General features: G+C 40.6%; 1 protein-coding gene across 1 annotated transcript; it reads right to left on the reverse strand.

Moving 5' to 3' along the window:
• Positions 1-3,688: 3,688 nt before the first annotated feature.
• On the reverse strand, positions 3,689-5,415 carry gpr25 (G protein-coupled receptor 25). The gene has a single exon (XM_041033008.1). The coding sequence runs from the start codon at positions 5,337-5,339 to the stop codon at positions 4,218-4,220; it is 1,122 nt and encodes a 373-aa protein (XP_040888942.1). The 5' UTR covers positions 5,340-5,415; the 3' UTR covers positions 3,689-4,217.
• Positions 5,416-12,289: the final 6,874 nt, after the last annotated feature.

Below are 12,289 nucleotides of genomic sequence, written 5' to 3' on the forward strand. Positions count from 1 at the left end.
GTCAGGTTGGTTCACAGGACAATCACAAATTAAACATCCTTTGCAAGACTTGCACGACTTTTAAACCTTCAACCTGAGCTTTTTAATTTTTTTATTTTCTGGGGCTCACTCTGCACATTTCAAGTGCGACTCATGCAGACTTGAGCTGAAGATTTAAGGAACAAGGAAACCACAGCCATCATCATTTGATCTGAGCGTTGCTGTGTTGGCATGAGTTGTGTGAACATTCTGCATGTTGGTGGTTCAACCGTGAAATATTTAAATACTCTAGCAATGTACAGTGTTGCTTTATCTCTATGTTCAAGGGCTTTGTAGTTGGAGCCGGGCAATAGTGGGAAAAAAAAAAAAACTAATCTAAGACTAAACTAGGACATCCCTAATGGGACAGTATAGTGTGTGTGCCTTTTTTTATATTGTCTATGTAACCTAAAATTTGTGTAAATGACATTTGCACTGATGAAAGAAAATTAATCAGTATGAATATGGAAGGGAAAAGCTTTCAGTAATTATTTTTTACTTAGCTCCAGCAGTCTGCCGGGTTCAGAAATTGTATCACTTTGTTGAAATGCAAGGTCAGCCGTCTGAGTCATGCAGTAGTATCTATATAAAGGTTGCTAATGTTTGCACATTTTAAGCAAGTATTGTTGCCTGTAGTAGCAAAACCTCAGTATGCTGAATCGCATATGATTTCAACTTTGCATTTGTAAGAGGAAGAATGTAATTTTTCTTTTTGCACAATCTGCATAGTCTTGCTTTAAAGACAGGAAGACGAGGAACATTTTTGCTGTATGATATATGGACAGACAAAATCTGTGAAATTCGTAGATCCATGTATAACATCAATATATCTGCAGCTCTAGCAGAACCTGCATGTTGATATATTGACTTTTTGTGATTTAATTTCCATTTTGACATTGTTCATTTAGCAGTGACGTAATTTTTTCACCAGAGTTGATCATTCTGAAGTTGAAGGTAAGTTCACAGATCAAGGAGCATGGGTGATTTAGTTCTGACAAATCTGAGTTTTGTAATGACAGACTCACAACCACAGAAAAGCTGCAGCAGTGCTGTGGGAACATTACGAGTTTGTAGTCTCACCATTAACAGAAACTGACTCACTTGTAGGGAAAGTCTGATAAGACTGCCAAGTTCCAAGGTCGCACCTTTCATTTTGTATGTAACAAACTTGCAGTCTAGTCATTCAATGCTCAGAGGAGTTTGTTCTTAACAAATGCCATCTCTTTCATAACCTTTTTTTTTTTTTTTTTTTGCTATGAATGTAGAAATTCAAATGCTACTTTTTACAATAAAGTAAAATACAGAAATAATAATAATTATCTTTAGGTAAGAATATGAATTATTTCCTGGACATAATATAAGCCCGCTGAGTTGAGGATAACTGATTACATATCATATTTTTTCATGAAAAAAATGATCAACTGCAAAAATGTTCATTACCTTTATTTAGAATTTGCATAAAGTATCAAAGAGATCTTTAAAATAATTCAGCCAGTCACTTTATATTGACAGTATCGTTTATTTCAATCAGCACTGTTATGACCAATTGTTATGTTCAATAAGATGTTATATACTGTATAAATTGAATCTATACACACCATACAATTTTCAACAACTGGCAAAAAGTTACCATTACGTTTTATTTCAGTTGCATTTTAATTGACCTTTAACATTATAGTCAGGTTAACAGTGCTGCGGGGCAGTGAAACCACAGCAGTTCCTGTGTGAGCTCAAAGACCAACTCTGAAAAACACCTGTCAGAACTGCATATATAAATCAGCAAGCTGCGTAAAAACAAAAAATGACGCTGCACATATTCACATTAATGCACAACAAAGCATTTTATCTCTGTGAAACATTTCCCATCGATTCAGTTGAACAGAAACGAACAGCTGTTGTCCATGTCCTGTCATCACAGGTTTTGTTGTTTGAATCACCAACTCCTTTTGTTCACAAAGTCATGACTAAGTGTCCTTGAGCGATTCACTAAATCACAGAGCAGCTAGTGCCTGGTATTGCACTTCTCCTGCTGTGTGTGTGTGTGTGTGTGTGTGTGTGTGTGTGTGTGTGTGTGTGTGTGTGTGTGTGTGTGTGTGTGTGTGTGTGTGTGTGTGTGTGTGTGTGTGTGTGTGTGTGTGTGAAGCTTGTGGACTTTGGTCCATTAATATGGATATGCACTGTGCAAAAACACAGAGAAAGAAGTACACTTCTGTTACAAAAACAAAATGGATAAAATAGGAAATATTCTTTTAAAATTGCATAAAATGTTATCAAATGAGTAAAATTCAAAATTACATTAAGGAAAGCCACACACTCATTTTTTATTTTTCAGCTTGTAAAGATCAACCTTTCATCATCCTGAAAAGGGATGTTTTCTGAAAACATTGATCTTTACCAGTTGAAATAAACACATCAGAATTGTGAGTGTGTGGCTCACTGTTCTCTCTCTTTTTTTTGCCACCAGCCAGCACCTCACCGGGAGGAATACACTACTTTAAAAAACAAAAACAAAAACAAAAAACCCAAAACAAAGCACTGAAAAATATTATTTTGAACTGTATTGTGAGAAAAGCTGGTAACAGTGCCCCTAAAACAACTCAGTGTCAAGAGGGGAAATTCCTGTGCCCCTGCACCCACACCCTGGCACCTGACCTGTTTCTGAAACCCTCAGATTCAGGGGACACCTAAAACTGAAAAACAAGTGGGCACTTAAACATTTGAACTTTCAAATATCTGACTTCCCCGTGTCTGTTGATTTGACCGTGAGGTGTGCCTGGGTGACTATACAACAAAGGCTTTTATAAAGGAGAATGAGAAAAGGTTTGTGCACATACACACACATTCCTTCCTGTCTGGGGACATCACAAGAGTCAGATCTGAGCTGCCAGTTGCATATGTATTTGTCTGGCTACAAGTACAAGTTGTGATCTGGTAGCCTTTGCTGTTGCTGTTTATCTAATTCTAGTTTAGCATGCAGCCAGTGGGTACCTTTTCATGTTGAGCCATCCGTTGATCATACGTGAGAATCTCTGCTCTCTTGCTCTGTAAACGCTGTTGTTTCCTGTTGCAGCTACCTGCATTTGTTGGTTGTGGGTTGCCAGTTCAGTGCTTCCTTGTATTAATTGTGTCTCGCTCTCTCATATTCCCTCTTATGTTCTTGTTTTCTTTTTCAAACATGTGAAAGTAGTAAATTATGGCCTCTGATTTCACACCTCCCATGGAGTTACACAGAGAAATCTGAATGACGTATGTATGTATGTATTTATTTTCCTCTGTCTAGGATTTTAAGATTTTTATTCAATGCCAACATATGATACATATGATATGACATGTATCATATTCAGTCGTATTAAAAAAAAAAATCCTTGAATATTCGGTGCTGATAATAATTTTGGTACAACTCAAATGAAATTCACTGTCTCTCGTTTCTGTATAGGAACAATACAGAAACTTCCTACAATAATTTGTGGTGCGATGTCACTTTTATGATATAATATAATCTAATCTGATCAAATCTGCTATCCTTGTTAACTAGTGTTTTTATCAGGATGTTCTTGATTCTACAAGATAATGTGTATACTATGAATGCTTATTGATAGAATCAACTTATCATCATAATTTTAAAAAAGGCGGTTTCATTTTACAGCAACTAGAAAACAAATTATTTTATATTTTATATTTTTATTTTAGAAATGCAACTTTCTTTAACACAGCAATATGTACATTTCAAACATTATTTGGATCAAACATTTTATAATAATGAAATAAATTCTTGTCTTTGATGTATAATAAAACAGAGTAAAGAAAAATGCAACACATCAGTTGTTCATTAGATTTATACATTATATATACTCTCTGTCTTTCTCTCTCTATATATATACTATTTACTCTTTAAAATTCTATTCTGCTAATGCTCTGCTGTACAGGGTTTTCACACAAACAAAAGATATTGGTGAATTTTCACATTTATATCAACTCTATTGTACTATATGGTTCAGTTTAAGCAGTATAAACAGCATACACAATATTTATAGAAAGTAAGAATAAAAGGAAATGTACGAAAAAAGAAATTCACATTATTGTACTAACTGAAAAAAAAAAAGTTTTATCGTTTATCAAAATTTGCATTAACATGTTACCACACAGCTTTTAAACGAATGAAGAACAATGATACCAGGATAAGAATCTGCCTCTTACTCCTACTCTAACGTCTGAAGCTGACTTCTCCCACCAGTTGTTCCAAAGCTCTCTGAGGTGCCAAAGTTGGAGAAAGAAGTTGACGACTGGTAACCCTGTAGCAACTTCGACTGTCCTGTGCAGGTCTTGTACAGGATCTGGGCCCGTCGTCTGAAGTGATGGTCGAAGAAGAAGTAGATGGCTGGATTCACGCAGCTGTTGAGGAAGGCCAGGCAGCATGAGACGAGGAGCCCGTTATTCAGCCATGACTGAGTTTCACAGCTCTGACTGGAGTTGGAGAGATGCGAGCCGATCATGATAGCTTTGAAAAGGTTGAAGGGAAGCCAAGACACCACAAAGGCCACTATGATGAGGAGGACCATCTTGAGGGAGTGTCTGCGGCGGGCTGCAGCGCGAGGGTTCACCGTAGCAACGCAGTGCTTGTTGAGATGCACGACGATGGAGCCGTAGCAGAGCACGATGATTAACACCGGGAAGACGAAGGTGAGTAAAGCCATGGCCAGGCTCAGGCCAAGGAAAAAATAGGAGTTGTTATTTTCCACGCAGATGTATCCATCGTCGTTGATCACCAATCTACGATACAGCAAGGACGGGATGCCGAGAGCCAGGGAGCTCAACCAGATCGCAGCACAGGTGAAGCGAATGCACCGACTGCTCCTCAGGTACTTCGAATTCATCAGTTTCACCACGGCCAGGTAGCGGTCAATGCTCATGCAGGTAAGAAAGAAGATGTTGGAGAAGCGGTTCACGGCAATGATGTAGCTGCTCAGCTTGCACAGTAGGTTCGCAACTTCTCCAAAGTTCCAGTAGCCGCCCTGGCTGGCGGAGATGGCCCACAGCGGCAGAGTGAGGACGAAGATGAGGTCGGCCAGGGCCAGGTTGACAATGAACGTGTCCACCAGTCGCCCGCCTCTCCTGCCTTTGCCGCCCACGACTGAGATCACGAAGAGGTTTCCCAAAAAACCCGTGAAAAAGATGAGGTAATACGCAATGGGAAGGAAGATGTGGGAACCGCGAAACTTTGAGGCGTCACAATCCACCCACAAACTTATGTTAAAGAATTCATCTGTCAAGTTGTCACTGTAATTGTAATAATCCAGTGGATAATCAGCGTAGGTCACCATTCTGAGAGATCACAGGCGGGCTCTGCAGTGCTGCTGCTGTTTTGTGGCACGGTGGTTGATCTAACCATGTCAACATGCTGCTACTTGATGATATACGTGAAAACCGCAGAGAAAAATAGACATCCTTTTTTTTTTTTCAGCTCTCTTCCTCACCCCTCCCAGTGCCGTCTTACTGATCCTCAACATCACAATCTTGATTGCCCTTAAAGTGGCAACATAATGCTCACAGCAGGCTGTATAATGTCTGATAGGGAGCCAATACAATTTTGCACTGAACTTGCAGCTTATGAAAGTTACAAGTTACAACGTGAGTGTGAAATTGTCGCTTGAACATCTTTCTGCATCGCGTCTTGCACCTGTTGCAAAAGACTTTTAATACTAAAATATTTCAGACAGACTTTATGTGTGCTACTCAGGAGTTATTTGATCACACGAATCATCACATCTGGCTTAAAACTACGGACGGAGACACATTCCTAGTGTCCAAGTCTTCCATGGTGTATTAGATGTGTCTGACCAGTAGGGGGCAGGTATGATTTACTTGTGTTTTACATGAGGCGACCTCCTGCCTAAAGAGTGCGGTTCTTGAGCAAAAGCCACAAATATTCTGCAAGAGTTCGCTTCTCTGAGAATTTCCTTCTCATGAGAAAAAAACGTGTTTAGCCAGACTTCTCTCAGGCTTCTTATGAAATCAGATATTTAGTGTTATCATATCTTCTCTATTTACAATCTTTTAATCAATTAGTATTTTCTTATAAGTCTGTCTGTCCATTTATTTTATATCACACGCAGTAGTATTTTCTATATTCTTGTTTCAGGCTCTTCATAATGTGATCACCTTGGACTTTTTATTTTTAATGGCCTCATTCGCTAGATTCACGTTTGAAAAGGTTGTACTAAGGAAAGCACAGACTTCACAGAGTGAGGCAGTTGATGGCTTTCACTTAAACGCTGCACGTAAATCATAGTACACCTAAAACAGCGTGACAAGTGGGAAAGCTCCATCTGCTGAGGCAGAACAGCTAGAAACAGAACAGCTGCTAAATGGACCTCGTGGTGAGATTATTTGGTCAACTACGTTTCCAAAGTCAGGGTGAGCTTTCGACCTCAGCTTATGTAAAAGTTATATGAATATGCAAATATGTAAATACCACCATGAGTCCATCTCAGATGTCTTTTCAAGCTTCGTGTACTTTTCACTGATATCATGAGCGCTGTTACAGACCCAGACAGCTACTGTCTTCTTTCCTTTTTGGGCACTGGTTGGGTATAAACTGATTAGTCAGAGTATTTACCCACTTTCACAATTGAGAATTTGAACCCGTGACTTTTTATGTTCCAAGTTCACTTCATTACTGACTATATGTAGGTCGAGCTCAGCATTGTCTCAGCAGAGTAATGGGTAAGATGATAGCCAACAGTTAAATAGCACAGTGCTTTCTGCTGGGGTCAGGGGTTATTTATCTACCTATCTACCTTGTCGTTCTGTTTCTCCATATTGTATTTTTTTGTGTAATTTCACAGTTTTCACTCTGTATGCACATTGCATGTCTGCAATGAGACTGTAAGAGAGATCTCTTCTCTGTTGTTCTTCCTGAGGTTTCTCCCATTTCCCCCATGAAAGAGTTTGTTTGGGGAATTTCTCCTGAAACAAACTGAGGGAATAAGGATGAAGGCTGTCATATGTTGTGCAAACTGTAAAAAAACCTTTAGGTAAATCAGTGATTATTGGGTAGTATAAGTAAAGGGGTTTTTTTTGCACATTTTTTTGTACTTGAATTGCATGCACACTTATTGTTCTTCTGCACTTTATCCTTTTCACTGTTTTTCTTGTGAGCTGCTTTACAAGTAAATGTAAAAGTCTTATCTCTTATCTCTCTTAAAATGAAAGACCTGACTGTCTGCCACCTCACTGCCGCATACCTAAAACCTCAAGAGAGCAAAGACGGCAGAAATGTTTCATTCATCGCTGCAATAGCGTACCATAACTATCATGTGCCCTGGCGAGGCAGATGGTTTTAAAAACGATGATACAGATAAAGCTGTTTTTCTCTATCGGCTGCCTGACGGGCACTGTGAAAACCAGAAGCTACCTGAAACTGCTTGAAACGCCTTTTCTATGCATCTGCTTATCTTTAACAAACACTGTACTCGTTTTAGCCTAGATTATTTAGGTTTGTTTTTCTTTTCAGCTGTAGGAGGTTCTGGTTTAGCCCTGGTGAAAGATATTGAGACTGACAAGACAGAGGAGGCTTGGCAGCCACGGCCATTGTTACAGAGAAGGAAACTGTCATCACGACTACCTCCTCAAGAGATAATAGACCTTGGGAGAAATGAACTCCGTGGTCCAGCTCGCAGCTATTGTGCCGGGGCTGGGAACAGTGAGGTTGGTGGACAGACCACATCTGAGGAGAGGCCGGAGAACGCCTCATTGTTCTGCAGGGAGTTTGAGTAAAGAAAGCACGGTGAATGAATGACCTCCTTATAGGATCCCTGCTTCACTTTCTAGCATTGTGCGTTATTCAAACACTCCTTTACTTTGTACTGTCAAGGTGATGTGTGGATATACTCATCACAGCAGAAAATCCTGTCAGTCCTCATTGTTGGGTTTGACGTCGTTCACCCTCACGCTCAGCTGTACTTTTTCCTTTAAAAAGTTTTAATTATTTCTTCTGCATTCTTGCTGCTCTGTCAGTGGAGCGCTACATTCCTCTCCTCGAATAAGTGCTGTCTCACTCCAATTGAGCAGAGTAAATGTGAGAGCCAGTGAATGGAGCAGCCTCAATAGGAGAAAATAAACAATTGCATTGGTCCATGGGTGCAGCGGGGGAGAGCGGATGAGAGGAAGGGAGAAAGGCCTCCCTAACGTGCTAAGATTCCCATGGATACTTAGTCCTTTTTCTGTTTAGAGGAGGATCTCGTAAAGTACTTCAACAGTGGATGATTTCTCTTTTCCTTTTACTCTGTTTTTATTTGAGGAGAGAAAGGGTGGTATGCGTCAGGGTGATTGTTAGACATGGGGGGGAGGTCACATGCACACACGTGCGCACTCGTATACACACACACACACACACACACACAAGCACACACACACACGTACAATTTGCTCCTCACTTGTCGGGTGCTAAGTTTCAGAAAAGGAGTCTATTGTTTGGGTGTGAAAGGTTCTTGTTTTAGCTGTTTAACTAAATCAAAAGTTCGTCTAACACAAAGGATTGCACAGCCTCACTCCTGCATTCTGTCATTTTAACTGGTCAGGGGCTTTTAACTGTTCCCCTTTTGTTAAGGAAGATAAATTTAAAAAAAAAAACCCATCATATTAACCCACTTTCTTCATGCTCTGTGCCCAGTTTCTCCCTGATGTTCCCTTCATTTACATACAAACCACCTAATCCACTGAATTTGAGTAACACATGTATGCCAGTATAAATTAAGATGAATTGGTCATAGTCACAATTTGACAGTAAATTGAGGATTTAAAAAGTAATCCCGCTGTCACACTGCCAAACTACAGATATCAGCCGTTACAGAGAAACAACTCTGAGGTGTCCAAGAAGAGTTGAATCGAGTTTGCAGATGCTTGAAGACGTTTCCCCTTTAATCCAAGAAGCTTCTTCGGTTCTGAATGAGAGTTGAAACTTCCTCAAGTATCTACCTTCTTTATCTCTGTTAGTCTGAGGCCATGACCCTAGCAACTCCGTAGAAAAAAAGTTGGAGTCAGTTAGCACCGTACTACACTGAAAAATACAAAACAATATCTAGGTGTTGCGACATTGTTATTATTTTGGTTGCGAATATGTTTGGTGTGGTTGTCAGGGTTTTGTTGAAACTTGGTGGTTACTAAGACCCTACCTGAACCCACTCCCTCATTGACTCCATCACTGCTCACAAACAACAGACAGGAAATTGATATTTCCGTACCTTAGTAATCATTGTTTGTGTCATGAGTGCCAAAAGTCACACAATGCATTATGGGATTGTTATCAAAAAGTAGGTAGTGAACAAGCCATGGACATCTATATACACATTTACCCATTCAGACTGGGACACTAAAATAAAATGACTGACTGTAAATGTTGTGCTCTATGTGGTCACAGCCTGAGTTTGTTGCTGTCTCTGTTGGAAGGATAAATGCAGCCCTATAAACTGACAACAGCAAGATTTGTATTATTGTAAACCACGTTTCAGGGGAGAAACTGAAAGAATACAAATGAGTGTGATCAGCCTGTTTTTAGGACATTAGCCCCAGAGGCTGTGGTACAGAATGATGAAAGATTGCAGGGATGGCTCAAGAGTTTGTGGAACTCAGCAACAGCCTATGTTCCCTTTTAAAAGACTTGGTCGAAAATCTATATGCACGATTGGCAAAATAAAAAAACCCCCAAAAACATTACTTGGTAGAAACCGAAAGCTTTCAGTCGAAATGTTTGTCCCCGGGAGCAGCTTATCTTCCTGTCTCACAACAATTACTAAACACACAGCTTAACTGCTCAGAGAGTAGACTCAGAGTCATGTTTCATCTGCTGCTGACTCCACATGAGAACTTAATGAGCGGCTTTGAAAAAGGACAGGTGAGGCCTGTTGGCCAGTTACCCTGTGGCTGGATTGGGTTTGTGTTAAACAGACTATGATAGTTAAATGACTTAGCAAGAAAGTTATTATTATTGATGCACTGCTGGCAGCTGGTGGCAGGAGAGTGGAAGACCACACAACAGAACTTTTTACATAGAACCAAGTTCATGAACTGAACATGCATTGTACAAATTAGATTATTATTATTATTATAAATAAAATTACATGTACTGTAAAGTGTATGCTGTTTTGTCAGGTATGCCTTTTGTTGGGAAACTGGTTGGCAACAGGTACCATCAGACATAGTGTATAAGACATATGTAAACAAAGCAAATCTCATTTAGGTTTAACCATCAAATGATCAAAACTCAAAACTGATGATTAAAACTGTATTTTAAAACTGTATTTTCTCTCATAGCATGAAATGCGTTCCTGAATCCAAACCTTCTGTTTTTGCAAACACCACAGCATTCAGTGCTGTAATAAATACTATTGACTTAATTATCATGTCTTTACAACTACCTACTTAAAATCTGGACACAAATGAGGCACAAGAGACCCTTTCCTTTGCTGCATCAGTGTTATTGGTGTTGGGTCGTAACATCTTACAGTTTTATTACTTTGCATTACTGCTTTACATGACTCCAGTTTATGACCCATTCATAATGTCCGGGCTTCATTAGAGACATATTGTACATTCAATAATGAATATTGTTATTGTTACTTTCCCTTTGTTGGTGCTCCTGCGACACGAATGTACATTTTCTCATGGTTTTATGTTGCAGTGTGGCAAAACTGTGTGACGTTTGTTGATAGAGTAATAAATTGTGACAGTTTCACACTCATTTTGGAAGATAATGATGATGACAACATGGACATTTGTAGTGGCTCAGGACTAGACCAGTCAGTTGACGGGTCTTACTTGTCTTACTGGACTGCCCTTGTCTCCCAGGGGAAAGTTTTTGGAGCAGATGGTTGCCTCAGTGGGCAGAGTTGAGTGTCAGCTGACAGTGAATGATCCTCTCAGGCTGGAGCCAACATGTTATAGCTTGTCCTTGTAAAAGCAAAGAACAAGCTTGTACCAAACTGTAACGAAGGACGTGTCAGTGTTTTTGATTATTGATCTACAAAGCAGGCGAGGGCTGGTGGTTGACATTGATCGTCCGCATTTGACTCAAGCAGAGCATCTGCTGCTGCTGGGCCAAGCTGATTAGGCAAGAGATGATCTCGTCCTGGGGTGATCCCAGGAAGGTGAAAGTCTCAGCTGCATTCACAATGAAGGAGCTTATCTCCAGGGGGAAGAAGAGCAGGAAGGTTCCCTCTGAAGTAAATCTGCATCTTAATAGTTCAGTGTATTTTGAGCAGAGAGGGAGACATGTTTTTCTGGGCACGTTTAATGTCACAGTTTTACCTGTCACATAGTATCTGGGGCACGATGAGCTGATTTGCACCTCAGAGCACAGCTCAAAATGTGAGAATAAAGCATCTCTGTCTTCACTCAGTGGGGCAGGTCACACAGATTTCATTCCCAGCTTTGTTATTAGCTGAGGACCTGTTCATATTAGGAGTGTTTTGGGTCAGTAGGTCAGAGGACAGGCTCACCAACACCTGGGGGACACAGAGTTCATCACTCAGAGAGCCATTAGGAGCAGAAGGCTGGACCCCGACCAATGACAGACAGCCAAATCACTTCTAGCAGCAGAGGGAGGTGATCAGTGAGAACATGCATTTGTGTGTAAGGTGTTTAGTGGTATGATTGTGTGCAAATGTGTGTGTGTGTGTGTGTGTGTGTGTGTGTGTGTGTGTGCTTTTAGCGAGTCAGAGGGCAGGCCGGCGGGGGCGTGCACAGCACAAGCAAGGAAGTATTGTTGATTTTGGAGAGGGATTGTTTTTTTGAATAGAAAGAAAAAAGGTTAGATTCAGAGGTAGGGTTGATGAATGTGTCGATGGTGGCATTTTGATAGGGGTAATTTTTGACCTGACAGGGCCCAGGCTCTCTCATGAATCAAAATGTGTCAGCCAGGCGCTGGAGATGGAGAGCCGCTCATTGTGGCTCTGACACCCATGTGAGGGGCTGAGGCTGCTGGGGGTCAAGTGTGACACCTCATTAGGACGATGTTGATTTAGTGTGGCCACAGCGCAACAGACCTCCTCCCATGGGGTATGGAGAGGCGTTTGAGTGAGGGGGTGGGGAGCACCGAGCACTGGACAGAGAATGGGGGCCTACTGCTCTTCATCCGCAAGGCCGTCATCTGACAGCTTGCAAATCATGCACCTACGCCGAACACACCACCCTACCCCCCTGTTTAATTTTCACCCCGGTTGCTAGTTTTTAAACATGCATTTCTTTAAACACAAAGAAGCCTTGGGTGATTGTT

Source organism: Toxotes jaculatrix, chromosome 3, assembly GCF_017976425.1.
Source record: "Toxotes jaculatrix isolate fToxJac2 chromosome 3, fToxJac2.pri, whole genome shotgun sequence".
NCBI lineage: Eukaryota > Metazoa > Chordata > Actinopteri > Toxotidae > Toxotes > Toxotes jaculatrix.

Coding starts and splice junctions, on each gene's coding strand:
- gpr25 (XM_041033008.1), bottom strand. CDS start 5,339: ATGGTGACCTACGCTGATTATCCACTGGATTATTACAATTACAGTGAC.